General features: G+C 42.4%; 1 protein-coding gene across 1 annotated transcript in view; it reads right to left on the bottom strand.

Annotated features, from left to right (window-relative positions):
* ZSWIM6 (zinc finger SWIM-type containing 6) overlaps positions 1 to 16,527 on the bottom strand; it is a 197,906-nt gene extending 181,379 nt beyond the window's left edge. Inside the window, exon 1 of the mRNA XM_045494251.1 lies at positions 15,827 to 16,527. Coding sequence (XP_045350207.1) covers positions 15,827 to 16,481 — 655 coding nt within the window. The 5' untranslated portion in view covers positions 16,482 to 16,527. The remainder of the gene's footprint in view (positions 1 to 15,826) is intronic.
* Between the last annotated feature and the right edge of the window lie 781 nt (positions 16,528 to 17,308).

Here is a 17,308-nt window from a genome sequence, read left to right as displayed (position 1 = left end):
ATTTGTAATTGAAAGTTATTTTCTTGGGTAACTCAAAAGTACTGTTCTATACAGGAATGCTCAAATTATTTTCTGTTTAGGACTGGAATCATCAAATAAACTGCTTTTAGAACAGCTTTTTAGCCAATGTTATTAACAAGTTAACAAGCTTAAAGAAAAAGTCCCCTCAAATAAGAAAATTGAAGAAAGAAACCTTACATCTGTGAGGTTATTTCTCTCTGTAGAAATAAGCTGATAATAATAAGCCGAGTCCTAAAAATTAAACTATCTATCTTGTGGTCATATTCCTATTCAAAATGCCTCTTAAGAAATTAAGTTACAGCAATTCAGATTCAGAAAAGCAAACAGAAATTAGAACTTGGAGGGGTTTTTTTTGTTTGTTCGTTTTGTTTTGTTTTGTTTTGGTGCAAAAAGGTGATTTTATTAAAGCATGGGGACAGGACTCATAGGCAAAAAGAGGTGCCCTGGGGTCACATTGGATAATGGAGTTTGATGGTTTTGTTTTGTTTTGTTTTTCACCTAAGAGAATTTCATAGAGGCAATCACAAAGACTGGCATAAAATCTAAGCTTATTTCATTCAAGCAACATTTCAATGTCTACTAAGTACACTGCATGAGCACTATTACTAGTTGGCTCTCCTGAATTTAAATTTCCTAGTACCTTTTTTTTTCCATCTAGCAGATACATCTTTCACACCAAAAAGGGACTTTGTATTTAAATACTCTGGGATTCTCGTCCCAAAGAAAAAGACTAAAAATAAACAATGGGCAACTCAAAATGACTCTGTAACTGTGCACGGCAGAATATTTTTACATTTGTTTGTTGGCACTTCATATTTTCAGTCATTCGATAGCCAACTGTTGCTCCCTCTATCAAAGACACAGAAATCTGCAATCCTACAAAGGTTTAGATTTTCTGATTTCTCATAAATCATCTCTCATTTCCTCCAATATTTACATTAAGGATGAGTTCCACAGTTGTATTCTCAAGCTTGGAAAAGGTCATGAATCAGGCCAGTGTCAGGCCCCACAACAACCTCTTGTAGATTTTCAGAAGGTCAACCTACTCTCAGTGGAAGAAAACCAGATTATTTAAATGTTCCTCATTTACTATATCTTTTTAAAAACAGCAAGACAGTTCTAGATTGCTTAAGTAAGGCTTCTTAAGAGTCAAGACACAATAGAATTTTCTAGATTTGTTAAATAAGGCTTCTTGAAAGAGAATCAAAGCTCTATTCTAAATGATTAAAAAGGCAAAACTAAAAAGAGAAAACGAGTTGATCCACAATTGTTAAGGATCAAAGAGGGAAAGAGCAACTCAAGGAAGTAAATTTCTTTAAACTAGCCTTTTAAAGATGCAATACAAAATACATCCATAAAACTATCATAATACAGACTACCAATATACACTGAACTTTCATAGATTACCTTCTGAATTGTTAGTATTTTTAACAGGAAGAACTAGGGGAAAGGGAAAGTTAAGTAAAAAATAAGTTTTTATATGACAACATAAATGTACAACCCAAAGAAATATAAATTCTTGAAATAAATACTGTATATTTGAACATGGCTACTTGAAATTGTTGTGCTTTTCTGACTTTAAGCCACCACAGCTTGGCTCACCACTACCATCATTCCTTCCTAAGACCCCAAAACACACACACACACACACACACACACACACACACACACCGTTTAAAAAAATACAAACCATACCTTTATATGTCAAAAAACAAATTTCACAGAGGAGCACAAGAACTCAGAAGTCTCAGGATTTACCAAAAACCAAAAAACAAGCTAAACTATGAGCTACTAAGACAAATTCAGGCTTAATATATACACTGAATTTTTAATAAACTCATAATCACTGGCTCTTGTATCACCAATTTTTTTCTAACACATCTAAACTTATAAACTAGGAAAAAAAACTTGAAAAATCATAAATGAAACAAATTAGTATTAAAATAAAAATTTTTTTAAATCTACCCATTTTAAAATAGAAGTATTTTGCCATAAACCGTTAAAATAAGAGTTTTTTAAACTTTTTCCCACTGCAATCATCCTTATTGGAAGCAAAAATGCAATACTATTCAGTACTTTGGAATTTCCTATTTATGAAACAGCCTAGACAAAATGCTTTTTTAGTAAGTTGCTAAGAGAGATTCATGAAAACTGCAAAGAAACTGCCCCAGCAAAGTTCCAATAAGGAACGTCATTTGAGCACTTTGCTCCTAAGGAGTCTAAACAGCACTAGTCAAACTACCTTCTGGGCTTTGGTTTTAATCAAGCTTGTTAGCTGACCTGGTGCAGACATCATTTACATGACTCACCTCAATAAAATATAAATTACATTAAGGATCCATAACTTAGTCACTTACATACTATCATCCAGTAAATTACAATGTTCTACGCATCATATTACTGTATATAGATAGATATATAATCGATCTAGATTATCTATTATCTACACACACACACACACACACGCACACGCACATACCCCTACAGAGACATACATAATGTTTATGGATCAATAGTCTTTTTCTAAGACACCTTTGAAATACCTACTATAACCACTAACTGCAGAAAGAAACCAAATGGTACAACTACTACACTGCATTAGAACTCAATGTACTTGTGGGATGCCTGGGTGGTTCAGTTGGTCTATAGCTTCCGCTCAGGTCATGATCTCACAGTTTTGAGTTTGAGCCCCACGTCAGGGTCTGTGCTGACAGCTCAGAGCCTGGAGCCCACTTCAGATTCTGTGTCTCCCTCTCTCTCTCTCTGCTCCTCCCCCGCTCGTTTTCTCTCTCTCTCTCTCTCTCTCTCTCAAAAATAAACAAACATTAAAAAAAAAATTTTTTTTTAAGAATTCAATGTACTTGATAATCTATCCCCAAGACATTCTGATTATATTTCCTAATGAAATTTTTGTTTTCACCAAGTAAAAAAGTAAAGTAAATTATTCATATATCAGCAACAGCAAGCTGCCCAATTTGCTCTTATCCACAAAGTAAGAACTTGAAGATGTAAAAATGTAAATAAACTCTAAAACATCTGCCTTCTCTAAGCTATTAGGTCACAAATTCACCTTTCACTAAATCCCTCACCTAAACTTCCTTATTTCACAAAAATGAATTCAGCAGAATTCATCCAATAACTGCCTTAAAGATAAAGTGAAGAAAAAAAAAAATCAATCAGACTCTATTTCTAGTTATTTTGGCCAAAAATTCTGTGCTACTTTCAGAAGGACATCAGATCAATGCACTAAATGTTATCCTGCCATTCAAAAGTCCTAAGTATATTACAGCACTACTACTCTTTGAATAAGGTTGAATAACCATCATCTCCGGTTCTACTCATATTCACTGTAGACCATGGTAAATGGAAAATCATACCTAGCATAACCTCAAGCTCTTCTACATACCACTGTGGAGAGAATATAAACAGTTCTTACCAAAGTCCCTTCCAAAGATAAAGATTCACACTCCAACATTTTTTTTACTTTTTTCCAAAACGCATTCAAGAACAAATACAACTTAACTTTTCATTTTGAGTGCAATAATCAGGTAAGTACTGAAATCCACATGTGCATCCAAAATTTAAAACTCAGTTTGCAAAGAAAATCCACATGATACTGGCTAAATCTATACAAAGACACTGATATTCCAGAAACCTAGCTGCTCCCCATGAAAATAAATAGTAAGTTTTTTATTTGTGAAACATATTTCTACAGTATTAACCAAACCTAAACACACACAACCGAATTAGCAAAGAGAACACTGACAGCTATAGAATTAGCAAAGAGAACACTGACAGCTATAGAAAAAAACAGTACATATGTTTTTTAAAAATGCCTGATGACACCTATAATTATATAAACCAATTCGGACTCTACAACTTCAACAGCAATGGCAATTTTAAAAGATGCCCCACGCCTGGGTGGCTCAGTCGGTTAAGGGTCCGACTTCTCAGGTCATGACCTCACGGTCCGTGAGTTCGAGCTCCACGTCGGGCTCTGTGCTGACCGCTCAGAGCCTGGAGCCTGTTTCTGATTCTGTGTCTCCCTCTCTCTCTCTGATCCTCCCCTGTTCATGCTCTGTCTCTCTCTGTCTCAAAAATAAATAAATGTTAAAAAAAAAAATTTTTTTTAAAAAAAAAAAAGATGCCCCAGGGGCACCTGGGTGGCTCAGTCGGTTAAGTGGCCGACTTCAGCTCAGGTAATGATCTCGCAGTCCATGAGTTCAAGCCCCGCGTCGGGCTCTGTGCTGACAGCTCAGAGCCTGGAGCCTGTTTCAGATTGTGTCTCCCTCTCTCTCTGACTCTTCCCCGTTCATGCTCCGTCTCTGTCTCAAAAATAAATAAATGTTTAAAAAAAAATTTTTTTTAAAAAGATGCCCAAGACATATTAAATAGGTCGGGCAAATTTCACACTTCTTGGTGCCACCACAAAAGCAAAATTACTGAGCAGGATATAACAATGACCCGATAGTGCAATTCTTAAATCTTCCTCCTGTCTAAAATAGTTATAGTATTATGATGACCACTGTCAAAACTCAATCTTTTCTAAAAATAAACATATATGTCCCATTTCAAAAAAGTAGAGATAAGTAGAGTATCATCGTGGAGAATATATCTGAAATTTCAGTTTGATAACTGAAAAGTTAGGTTTTTGACATTTGCCAGCAGTCCCACAACGTGCTGGCCCTGTGCCATCATGGCCCGGTGCCAGCCTGATGCAGGGCCAGGCTAAAAATAGCAGCCAAGCAGCAGCTGGAACACATAGGTCCTTGTGACCTCAGCTTTATTTCCCTAAATCAAGGGAGGTTTAAGGGGAGGAGACAACTAAAAGCAGAGAAGGAAGGGAACAGAATAAGCTCTCAGCTGGTATTTTCTACCTCTCCCAGATTTCTTGCCTTTTTTCCTACCACTCCCTCCTACTCCTCACTCCCACCACTGCATCTCCCACACTCAAGAAAGGAGGAAAGACAAGAAGGAAGTGTGGGAAGGGGAGAAAGGGAGGAAGACAGTGAAGCGCTGAAGAAGGTTCAGAGGCTCCGCCACCTCCTACTCTCAGGTTTCTCTCACTTGATTCTACCATCATCACAAACCAGCCACTGGTCATTTATTTCAGTCCTCAGGTTTGCCATGGTCTAGAGAAAGTAGAAGAAAAAAAAAACACATAGGTGACTTGCAGGGAAGGGGTGGCCTAAAAGACAGTGTGAAGAGTACAAAATCAGAAGTGTCAAGAAGTGCTAAGAAAACAAAGTCCTAAAGAAATAATGCAAATGTATAAAAAAAGATGCTCCTTCACATACACCAATAAGATTACAAATTTCTGGTATTTGAATTTTAGGGGCTTATATTATGACAAATATTTATGAAAACCATGACCATCTTGTCTGTGGAAATTGGTTAATATCAAGCTGTAGCAAGAGCAAAGGTTGAGTATAACTTCGGCAGGCCGTCACCAAGAAAGATTAACACAACACGAGAAGAGGCTCCAGGCTCTGCCCATTACACTGAAATTATAAAACATCAATATTTCATTTATAAAAATGCTGGTCACTGTTAGCAAATATTTAACAGGTACAATGTGGCACATATAGCATTCTAAATTGCACCGATCTAATTAAGAGAATTTAAATCTTGCTTCTGTGGACTCACTCTACATGCTACCTTCTTATGCTTATTTTCAGTATAATATCTTCCATCATTAGAGATCTGACACCAATTAACAATAAAAATGCATTAAGTAAACAAGGAGACTGGTAAATAAGGCAGGACCAGGCAGTGAGTCACCTGAATTTAAGCACATTAATTCGCTAAATGAGCTTCCAATTTATCTGATCAGTTTATTCAGTTAGTACCAGTTTAAATGTACTGACAGGTCCTACTGCATTCTTCAAATTAACATCTTTCCAATGAACTCTCTGCCTCTCAAAGAATATGAAATCTTTTTACCAGCCACAAGAAATAATGATTTTTAATCAAAATATTTAAAAGGGGCCTTAAAATGAGATAAATACAGAATTTCTAAATTTTACCTTGAAAGATTACCTTTGCCTCATATATACCACATTTAGATCTAAACTACAAGTTAATTCCTCTTTCAAAAGTTAAAAATGGGGGTGCCTGGGTGGCTCAGTTGGTTCAGCCACCAACTCTTGATTTCAGCTCAGGTCATGATCTCACAGTTTGTGGGACTGATCCCCACATTGGCCACAGAGCCTGCTTGGGGTTCTCTCTCTCTCTCTCTCTCTCTCTCTCTCTGTCTCCCCCCACCCCACCCCCCAGGGTCCCCCACTCATGTTGCACGCATGCTCTCTCTCCCTCTCTCAAAATAAACTTTTAAAAAAAGTTTAAAAATGCCCAATGGAAGATGATCAAAATCACCCCACACAACCATCTTCCAAAGCTAAAATTCATTCATAAGAGAAATTTGTGAAATGCAGTTTTTCAAGTCAAATTCTAAAATACATGTTAAAATTCATAGCTGTGGGCACCTGGGTGGCTCAGATGGTGAGGCGTCCGACTTCGGCTCAGGTCCCGCTCTCATGGTTCCATTCGTTCATGAGTCAGAGACCCGCATTGGGCTCACTGCTGTCAGCACAGCACAAAGCCCACTTCGAATCCTCTGTCCTCCTCTCTCTCTCTCTTTGCCCCTCCACCAATGGTGCTCCCTCTCTCAAAAATAAATATTTTTTTTCAAAAATCATAGAGTTGTGGGAGCCTGGGTGACTCAGTCGGTTGAGCATCCAGCTCTTGATTTTTGGCTGTCATAATTTCATGATTCATGCATTCAAACTCCACATCGGGCTCTGCACTAATGGTACAATGCCTGTTCCAGATTCTCTCTCTCCCGCCCTCAATCTGCCCCTCCCCCACTCGCGCTCACTTTCTCTGTCTCAAAATAAAATAAACCTTAAAAAAAAAAAATCACAGTTGTGATAATTTAAAATTCTGGCCACCATGAAAATCACTCCATAAAGTAGAAAAAACTATAATAAATCTAAAGATGAGCCCTCTAGAATAGTTAATGATGATGCATCATGGGCATTAAAATTTTTTTAATTTTTTTTTAATGTTTACTTATTTTTGAGAGAGAGACAGAATGTGAGTGGGGAGGGGCAGAAAGGGAGGGAGACACAGAATCCGAAGCAGGCTCCAGTCTCTGAGCTGTCAGCACAGAGCTGGAGACAGGGCTCGAACCCACCAACCATGAGATCATGACCCGAGCCTAAGTCAGACCAACTAACTGGCCCAACTAACTGAGCCACCCAGGCGCCCCTCGTGGGCAGTATAACTTAGAGGGTAAGAGTACCACCCAGAGAGGCTGTGTCTGGCTCAGTAATGTACCAGTCTGTGTAAATGGGCAAAGTCACTTTCATTTTTTTCCAATACTTCAGTTTCCTCATCTGTAAAATGAGAATGATAAAAGTACCTACCTCATAGGACTGTTAAGAAATATAAAGTGCTTGGAGCAGTATCTGGCACAAGGTTAAGGGTATGAAAGTGTTAACTACGATTATTAGTTAGTAAATGTTGTTGCAGTAATATTAAAAAGCTCACCGTAAATCATGCTTCCTTCGATAAAGAAAAGCCACCCAAACAAGAGGTCTTTAGGAATGAGAGAGGTTACTAAAGTTCTGAGACCACATCAATTACATGAAAGATCCCATACATCTAGGGACTGTTTATATACTATTTACTGGCATGAGGGTAGGGGATTCTGACAAAAACACTGGAAAAGCCTACAAAAATAAGTCAAATGTAGACACTGGTTAAGTTTTCATAAATGTACTAAATTCAGAGCAGCCAAATTTCTTACTGGGTATTAACTTCTCTTGTTCTGCACAAGCATTTTAAACATTTAGTAAATTCTTTATTACATAGGTGTACAGGTATAGGAGTGCATTCATGTATATTCACACAACTGTAATGTAGTTTCATAGTTAACAGTCTAACTTCTTCAGAACTTTGGTCTCATCCTACAACCTCTACAATTTCCAAATGTCTACAAATATTTTCACACTAGCATGTATTCAGCAAGCTACAATCATTGCTTAACTGAAGCCATTAGATTTCCACCAGAAACTGAAATGCTATCTAGAAATACTTTTAGAACATTCAGTAAAATGTTAGCCAAATAATCTCTCCAACAGTCCAATCATTTTACATTCAAGAATATGCCTGGCCTGGGGCATGTGGGGTGGCTCAGTCGGTTAAGCGTCTGACTCTGGATTTTGGCGCAGGTCATGATTTCAGGGTTTGTAAATTCAAGCCCTGCATCTGCCTCTGCACTGATAGCCTGCTTGGGATTCTCTCTCTCCTTCTCCAACTCTCTCTCTGCCCCTCCCTCGCTCACGCTCACCCATGCTCTCTCTCTCTCCCCCTCTCTCTCAAAAATACTTACTTTTGAAAGAGAGAGTAGTTCAAGCGAGGGAGGGCAGAGAGAGAGAGGGACAAAGGATCCAAAGCATGGGGATCAAACCCATGAACTGTGAGATCATGACCTGAGCTGAAGTCAGCTGATCAATCGACTGAGCCACCCAGGTGCCTCAAATAAATAAACTCAAAAAAAAAAAAAAAAAGACTTGTCCTGGAGCCTGGAGCCTGGAGCCTGGAGCCTGGCTGGCTTAGTCAGTGGAGCATGCAACTCTTGATGCCAGGGTTGTGGATTCAAGCCCCACAGTGGGTGTGGAGATAACTTAAAAAGAAAAAAAAAAATCTTTAAAAAAAATAAAAAGAATATGCAGAGTTCTGGGGGTTTGTGGAATTCACCAAACATCTCCAGCAAATTAACAGGCGGACTGAAGGGAGGAAAAACAGAAATTCAACATTTAACTTTGCAATTTATTACCCCTCTCTGGACAAACTACTCAACATGTCTGCGCCTCAGCTCTACAAGTAGATAATAACTATCATACAAACGCATTTTGTAAAAACAAAATGCTTCTCATCTGTTAGCATATTTTAAGAAGAAACAGCACAATGTATCTACACACAGGGTCACTGAAATATGCTTCCGGTAATGATACCCAAATGACACTGAATTCATCTCCTTTTATGTGCACTTGTGAACATCAAATTAGTTACAAATACGTAAGTAAATACATGTAAATATATACAATACATATTAACTGACCCGAATCTAATTATCACTGAGGAATCCCACAAATATAAATCACTTAGCATACCCTTACCAAAGTCCACTTACTATTTGCTGAAAGTCAATCTTTAAATTTCAAATGAAAACCAGATTTTGCACTGCTTTCTCTCTAAAGCTTACTTTAACTACCTTTTCTAGATGAGAAAAATAAAAGGAAGCATCCTATTTTTAAAGAACTAAAAACCATGTTTAAAGCATATTCTTAGCAGAACACATGGCACTGAAAGCAAAAACTGCAAAGATGGGGGTTTTTTTCCTAAGCTTATTTATTTATTTTTGAGAGAGACAGAGAGAGACACAGAGCACAGGTGGGGAAGGGGCAGAGAAAGAAGGAGACACAGAATCCGAAGCAGACTCCAGGCTTTGAGCTATCAGCGGGGAGCCCCAATGCCGGGCTTGAATTTACCAAACTCACCAAACTTACAAATGCCAGATCATGACCTGAGCTTAAGTCAGATGCCCAACCTACTGAGCCACCCAGGTGCCCCTGCAAAGATATGTTTTTTAAACAAATCTAACTAACATACTTTATTTGTGAGACTGGCTAGGACTAAGAAACTAGAGTCTCCTTTCATGAGACAAGACTATGTAGTATTTTTCTCCAAATTACCATTTGAGACTGATTTTTCAAAAGGAGATGGAGAGTCTTCCTATCCACTTAAAGGAAACTGTTTATGTTTTCTAATTTACTGTAATCCCCAAACATTTACACATGTCAAAAAAATTAATAAAACAAGAAAATTAAATTAGTTTTTTTTTTGTTGTGAGAAAGCACTGGTCTTGAGATTATACAATAATTTGAAAGATAACTAAAAATGGTTTTGTGAGTCCCACATAGTTTATTGTCACCTAAAAAATAGTTGCCTATAATCTGCTTTGTTTCTAAGATGTTTATAGTTAACTATGATCTTCTTTCTTTTCTAGGATATTTGTCCCCTTAAATATAACAGTTGAAGGTCAACAACAGTTCAAGTTTAATGACCACCCCTATAAAAACCGCTAACACCACAGGAGTTTTGTTTAATTTTATGTGTATGTAACAAAGCTTCTTAAAGGTACCAAATTCATTTTGAAGTATTAAAGCAAAACGGTTTTCTAACACAAAAACAGAGCATGTAAGCATGTGGAATTACTACAGACCCAATTGTGTAACTTTTAAAAGGAGCAGCTTTCTTAAAAGACAACATTGGTATTCTTCCATTGCCATCCTTTTCACTGAACATACTGCCCACTGAAATCAAACATTAACTAAACCCTTAATATGAGTGTGACCAGAAAAGATGTTCTGGCCTGCTTCTTTCCAAATGAAACATTTAGAGTTAGAATTGATGGCAATTGATTACCCATTGTGAAAAGAAAAGAGGCCCAGGATAAACATCTTAAAAATCGGCCAGAACATACTTAAGACAATAATGACTTGAGTTGGTCAATTAATTGCAATAATTCTTCTATTAAAGGACATGTTCCACAGTCATCCTGATGTTTCTAAAAGGAAAGGCATCAAAGTCTTTACAGAAAGGATGAAATTCAATGCACAGTTGAAATAAAATAATGGGGATGGCCTTTTCCTCCTCACCCCAAGGGTGTACTCAGAATACAACTAACTGTATGGCAAGAAATTAAAGCCTGAAGCAATAGTAAAAATGTTTGCTTAATTCAGATCTGCAATTCACCTTCCATCTTATTGAAATCTTTTGGCTACAAGTATTGTTGTTTCCTGAACACTTTAGATTTCCTCACTGGACCAATACTAGCCACCAGAGATGGAAATTCCAAGATTTCCCCACATATAATTGAAAAAATTGAAATTTTAACCTTCCTCAGAACAATGCTGAGCACATACTAAGTACTCAGATACTTTCAAAAATCAATTGTAAGCAAATCAAACATTTTAACTGGCACAGAATAAAAGACATATGCAACTAGTTTCAAACTTTCTTTTGTGTACTTTTTCATTAATCAAAAGGAAGAAAACATAGGATCTAATTTTTAAATGTTCTATATTATCACTTCCCTCTTGAAAATGCTTTCAATGAAATATACTATCAACAGTAAACAAAACATCCCATTCCGAAAGTGTACCCAGAATCATACTTTCATATAACAATCTCTGGTCTATAAAGAAAACCAAAACACTCAAAGAAATGCCCACAAATTAGCCTTAAATAAAGTGACTAAAAATTTTATGCAACCTAATTCTAAAACAGATTCCCTTTTACTGCCTTGCCACTCCCTAAAACAAGAAATTTTAAGTTATGAATCTAAAAAGTCCATAAAAAAATGTTTACCAAAGTGTTAACAGAATTCCGGGCAATATTCTTTTCTCCCAAAAGTAACCAGCAAAACAAAACAAAACAGAACAAACAAAAAAAAAAGCAACTCCTTTTAAAATTTATCTTCTTCCTGCCCATACTAAAGGCAAGATCCCAGTTTTGTTTAAATACTTATTTTAAACTGATTAGTCACAAATTAAGCAAACTTGTTTGTTTCAGTACAAAATCGAATGTATACCAATTTTCCGAAAGAGGACACACACACACCGCAAAACAAACAAAAAATTGAAAAACACAAGATAATTTTTCTAAGACGTTTTAATTACAAAAATGAGCGCTTCTGATCTTAGAAAAATCCAACCATAAGACAATCAAAAAATGAAAAGTAACCCCCCCCAAAAGTACACCCATCCACTTGACTGCCCTTTTCCAAAGATAACCACTATTCATTGGTTGCTTGTGTAGCCTTCTAGAAATTTTTATGCATCTGTAAGTCTATCTTTTTTGTTTTAAACAGAAATTACAGCCTACTATATGAAGAGCTGACTTGTTTTTAAATAAAATATTCTGGTCACCTTTTCTTATCAGTATATATATTTATCTCTCTGTTTTTCACGGTTGCGTAGAATTCCATAGAGTACTCCTTAACCAGTTCCCTTCAGATGGAAATTTCCACAGACTCCAGCTTTTCAGTATTACAGATACTGCAATGAGCATTGCTCAACGTACAGAACATCTTTGTGCATGAATATCAATGAACGTAGAAAATAAATTCCTAGAAATGACATAAAAAGACAGAGCCAAGGAACCAGGGAGGCAGCATCTTCTCCCACCTCCTCAGCCAATTCTGCGTACTATCTACCCATCTTTTTTGTCTTCAACCGATGTGGCAGAAGAACGTGGCCTGTCACCTTTACTAACAACAAGAGTGAAGACAAATTGATCATTTACATTTCTTTGTGAAATGTGTTGCCCGTGTTTTAACTAAATTATTCATCCCTCCCTTTTATTTTTTAAACTAATTTTTCAGAGTTCTCGTTAGCCTCCAACATGCTGCAAATATTTGCCCCAGTTAGCTGCTTAACTTCATTTATCACGTTTTCAGTCTTCCAGAAATTTTTAGGTTTTTTTATCCAATTAAATTTGTCTGTCTTTTAATTCAAGTTATTTGTCCTTAAAATTTGAGTTCCAGGTCATAATAAGAAAGCTCTCTTTCCCAGGCAAAACTTTGGGGAAATGTTTTTACATGCCTTCTAAATTATTACTTCAGTGATGTCGACAATATTTACATACAAGCACCTTCAGCAATGACTCTCTCTTGATATAATATCAATCAATAAAAAATTAGCAAACTACACTTTCTCCAAAACTTCCAATAATTAACTGATGGACAGTTCTGCACCAATTAAATACCATTTACAACTACTACATCAAAGACTTAATTTTTTTCCCTTTAAACTTCTTCTTAAAATAGGAGTTTAAAAATAACTAATAAACATATTTAGTTTCTGGGAAGTCCCAATTCATTGACCCTCAATACTTAAAAAATCTTCAACAGTGTCAAACAACTAGATTTTCCCTGCTGCATCTATAATTTAGTCATCTCTACAAAAGTCAGTGAATACTTCCTGTACAAACAAACTTGTAATTTTGAAATACCAGAATATTGATTATGGTTCTATCATGGTATATGGTGTTATTTTCCATGTCACGTTCTGAAGCAAAAATGACTTCTACCTCAAATCGAAAAATTACAAAATAAGCCTCTTGTGTTAGTATACCAATTCAAACCACCACTTAAAGCTAAGTTAGAAGGTTAATCTAGCCATTCTCTGTTCTTCATCAAGGAAAAGAAATCCTGGTCCTGAGTTTTCTATCTCACAGAGCCAGCTGCCAGGCATTTAACAGCCTTCCATCTCATAAGCTGACTGGCACAACAAGTAATACAACTTGGAAGTTAAGGAAACTGGCACAACTCAGAGGGGAAAAAAGAATATTTTCCACAATTTGTACAGCACTTGTTTAGCACGTATGTAAGTGTTTCCGAAAGGGTGGTCAACTCTTCAAGCTATGCAAACAGCATCATACGATTTCATATCAACTACTGCCAACTCCATTCAGTGGCCTCCTTCCCCTTTGGGGACTATTCAAAAAGTTACTATTTTCTTTTACAACTCACCCAGGCCTCTTCACTGATGAAAGCAGGCAAAGCCCACGCTGTGTGTCTGTCTCCTAGAGAAGATTGCATCTTTTATTTATCGCCCCTTGGCTTTATTTTCACAGTGAATTCCTGGCTTAAATGCAATCAGCCAAGAAACCCTCCCTATGTGCTCTCCTGTCATTCCTCATTGCTTGCAAGCAGAGTCAAGCACAGAAGGGGGAAAAAAAAAACAACACTCAACACTGCCAGCCAAGCCATAAAAATTCCCAAACTCTAGTTTGGTTATACTGAGAAACCGTGGATGTGCTTCAATCCGTTTCAACCCAGCAGGAAACAAGGGGGGGGGGGGGGGGTGTAAAAAAAAAAAAAAAAAAAAGAGGTATAACTTTAAAGAATGCTAATTAGATTTTTTTTTTTTTTTAAGGATGGATAGCCTCAAAAGTTAAACCTCCTCTAGACATAAGGAGAAGATACCGAACCTAGAAAAGACAACCCTGGGGGCTGCCTTTGGAAATAAATGACCATGCAGAAAATCACGTTTGCAGACTGCATTAGAATTCAAATTAACTAAAGAGAATTAAAATAAATCTTAATTCTCTTTTGCGGCCCCTATCCAGACCCCCACCCGACTCCCAAAGAGAAGGATAAAAGAACGGACTATGGAAAGAAAGATTAAAAATCAGAGACAGCGATGCTTCCAACCCTCTCCCCATTCATTAGGTACCATGTTCACCACCACAATACTATTCAAAGTAGACAGCAATGCGGGGGGGAGGGGGGGGCAAAATATGCCGTTTGCAATCAGGAGAAAAATATGGGGGGGGGGAGTTTCATTATAGCATTGTTCTTTTCACTCCATCCCAAACATCCCCATCCTACGGCTGAAAAAGATATCTGGCCAGAAAAAAACATTGGGGGTAGGGAGTGAAGACAGGGAAAGCTTTTAAACTCGGTATTTGAGAAAACTCTCATGGTCTGTCAGAGAAAAGGAGGGCTGTGCAGCTTTAAATCACAAGTCCTGCTCGCCTTTGTCAAATATCTTCTACTTTACAAGCTCTGAAAAGAAATAAAGAGACTCTTTTGTTTGGGTCTCCCTTTTCGGAGGATGACAGAGAACTGAAAGGGGCACAAATAAACCTGAAAACGAGAACAAAGTGCGGGGTCGCGCCCGGCTGCCAGGCGGCCGCGCCTGGAGGGACGCTGTGCGGCCGCGGAGCCCCTCTGCCTCGCGCTCCTGCCGCCGCCGGCTGCGAGCGCAAAGCCCGTAACTGCTCACCGCGGCTCGCCCCGCGCACGGCCACCGGACACCCAGCGCCAACCAAACTCCGGCGGCAGAGGCCCCCGGGCACCGCCGGGCCCGACAGGAAAGGGAAGCGCAAGCCGTTCCTTCACCGGCTCGCGCCCATGGACTCGGGGACGCCCTCGAGGGGAGAGGTCTCTGAGGAGAGGGAGTCCAGCCCGCCGCCCCCCTCCCTCCTGCGCACCAACTAGGCAGGGGAGGCGCGGGGGGAAAAGACACATTTAAATCCCCGGGACGCCGGCGGAGCTCGCCCGGGCCAAACCAGACGCCGCAACGACCCCGGAGCGCCACGGCCGCCAGCCCGTCGGAGCCCCGAGAGGAGCGGCAGCCGAGAGGCATTAAAATGTAGTCCCCACCCCTCCAATAGAGGGGGCGGGGAGGGGGAGAGAGGAGAAAGAAAAAGCGAACGGCAGACAAGGAGAGAGAGCAGGGTGAGCGCGGAGGGCGGCCCGGCCGCCGGCTCGGCCCCGGCCGGCATTGTCTGTGCGGCCCGCGCCCCCTCCCCCGCCCCGCACGGCCCCGCCACACACACCCTTCGCCGGAGCCCGGCCGTCCGCCTCCGCCTTTGTCCACAACCACCCCCCAAAAAACGGCGAGCAGCCCTCCGGGACGTGCTCCCCGGGAGAAGGGCGGGGAACGGAGCGGGCCGGGGGCACCCGACACCCACCCCGCCAACCCCGCCGCGGGGCGAGTCCTGCTGATTCATTTCCCACTCGCGCTGGCCCGTCCGGGGAAACGGGGGCGGGGAGGGGCGAGAAGGAAATGGGCGCTCCGCTCGAGAGGACGGTCCGGGCCGGTGAGGGCATCGGGAGGGGGTGCGGGCGCGCGCCCAATTGAGGGGCTGCCGGAGGAGAGGGGGCGGGCGCCCCCCGAGGGACTGACGGACGGACAGACGGCTCCGCGGCTGCCCCGTGACTCACCGACTTGCAGGACGTTGTCGACGCAGCCGCTCTCCAGCAGCGCGATGCCCCGGCGGAAGGGCAGCCGTGTCTCGTCGCCGCCGTCCGCCGCCCCGGCGGCCCCCACCGACGGGGCCCCAGCCCCAGCGGCGGCGGCGGCGGCGGCAGCGGCGGCGGCGGCCGAGGTGGCGGCCGGCGAGGACGAGGAGCCGCCGCCGCCTGCGCCGCCCGCGCCGCCGCCCGCGCTGCCGGGACCGCCGCTGTCGTCGCCGGGGCCGCCCGCGGCGCCGCCGCCGGTGTTGAAGGACGAGTACATGCAGATCTCCCGCTCGCTGCGGGGAAAGGACCAGTAAACGATGCGGCGCTGCACCGGCTCCGGGATGCGCTCGAAGCGCTCCTCCACGCGCTGGAACGGCCACTTCTCTGCCACCTTGCGCGCCGCGATGTCCAGGAGCGACTCGGGGCTCTGGGTCTTACCCGGCGGCAGCAGCCCCAGCGCCGCGCCGCCCCCGCACGCCGCCACAGCCGCACTGCCCGCCCGCTGGCCGGGCCGACAGGCAGAGCTGTAGCCACCACCCGCTCCTCCACCGCCACTGCTGCCCCCGCCGCCACCGCCGCCGCCCGGCCGGCAGCAGAGCCGTTTCGCGGGAGGAGGCTGCTGTCCGCGCTCCGCCATGACCGCGCCGCTTCTAACCCGACAGCGGAAGTGCTGGGACCCTATAAACGGCACAAGGAAGCGCGACACGCACACGCCGCGGCGACGCCACGCTGCCATCTAGGGCCCGCCGCTCCTTGTACGGGCACGAGAGGCGGGGCCTGCTCCGTGACGTCGGGGTTGAGGCGGGGAACGGATAGGGGGACCTAGGGCCAGGGGCGGGGCCTATGCAAATCGCTGAGCTGAAACATAAATAGAGCACTCAGCGGACACGGGGGTAGCGGGGGCGGCGAGGTTGGGTGCCCGATGGGTTGTGAGAATGTCAGGCTGCTGTGACGCGGGGGGCGGGGCTCAGGCGGGGTTCCCGCGGGAGGGGACGGGCAGCCGAGCCTGGCCTAAGGTGGGTGGGTCTCTGTGCCCCCTGCCAACTCAACTTCCCCCTCCAATTCCCTGCCGCCCTTTGATGTCCGGCAAGTGAAGACGCGCCTGGTGGGTCTAAAAGCGGAGGGAAGGGGAGTTGGCGGCGGGGGGGACTTGGGGAGAAGAGCCCGGGGAAGGGTCCGGGCTAAATGAGGGGCGGGGCCCGCGAGCCAATGCCCCACCCCCCCAACCCCCGTCAGAGCCTGGCCGCCCGGGGAAAAGCCTCTGGGCGGAGGAGGCGCTTTCAAAACAAAGAAATGCAGCGTGGAACCTGAGGGACGGGGGTGGAGAGGAAGGCGGAGGAGGTGCGGCCGAGGCAGCCCCGCTGCCCGCTTCCCCTACAGTCAGCCCAGGGGAACTCCCCCCACCCCCACGCCAGCCGGGACTGCGGCGCTGGGGAAGAGGGAGGAGGCTGCGCTCGGCTGTTT

Source organism: Leopardus geoffroyi, chromosome A1 (genome assembly GCF_018350155.1).
Source record: "Leopardus geoffroyi isolate Oge1 chromosome A1, O.geoffroyi_Oge1_pat1.0, whole genome shotgun sequence".
Classification (NCBI taxonomy): Eukaryota; Metazoa; Chordata; class Mammalia; order Carnivora; family Felidae; genus Leopardus; species Leopardus geoffroyi.
This window is presented reverse-complemented; position numbering and strand designations above follow the sequence as displayed.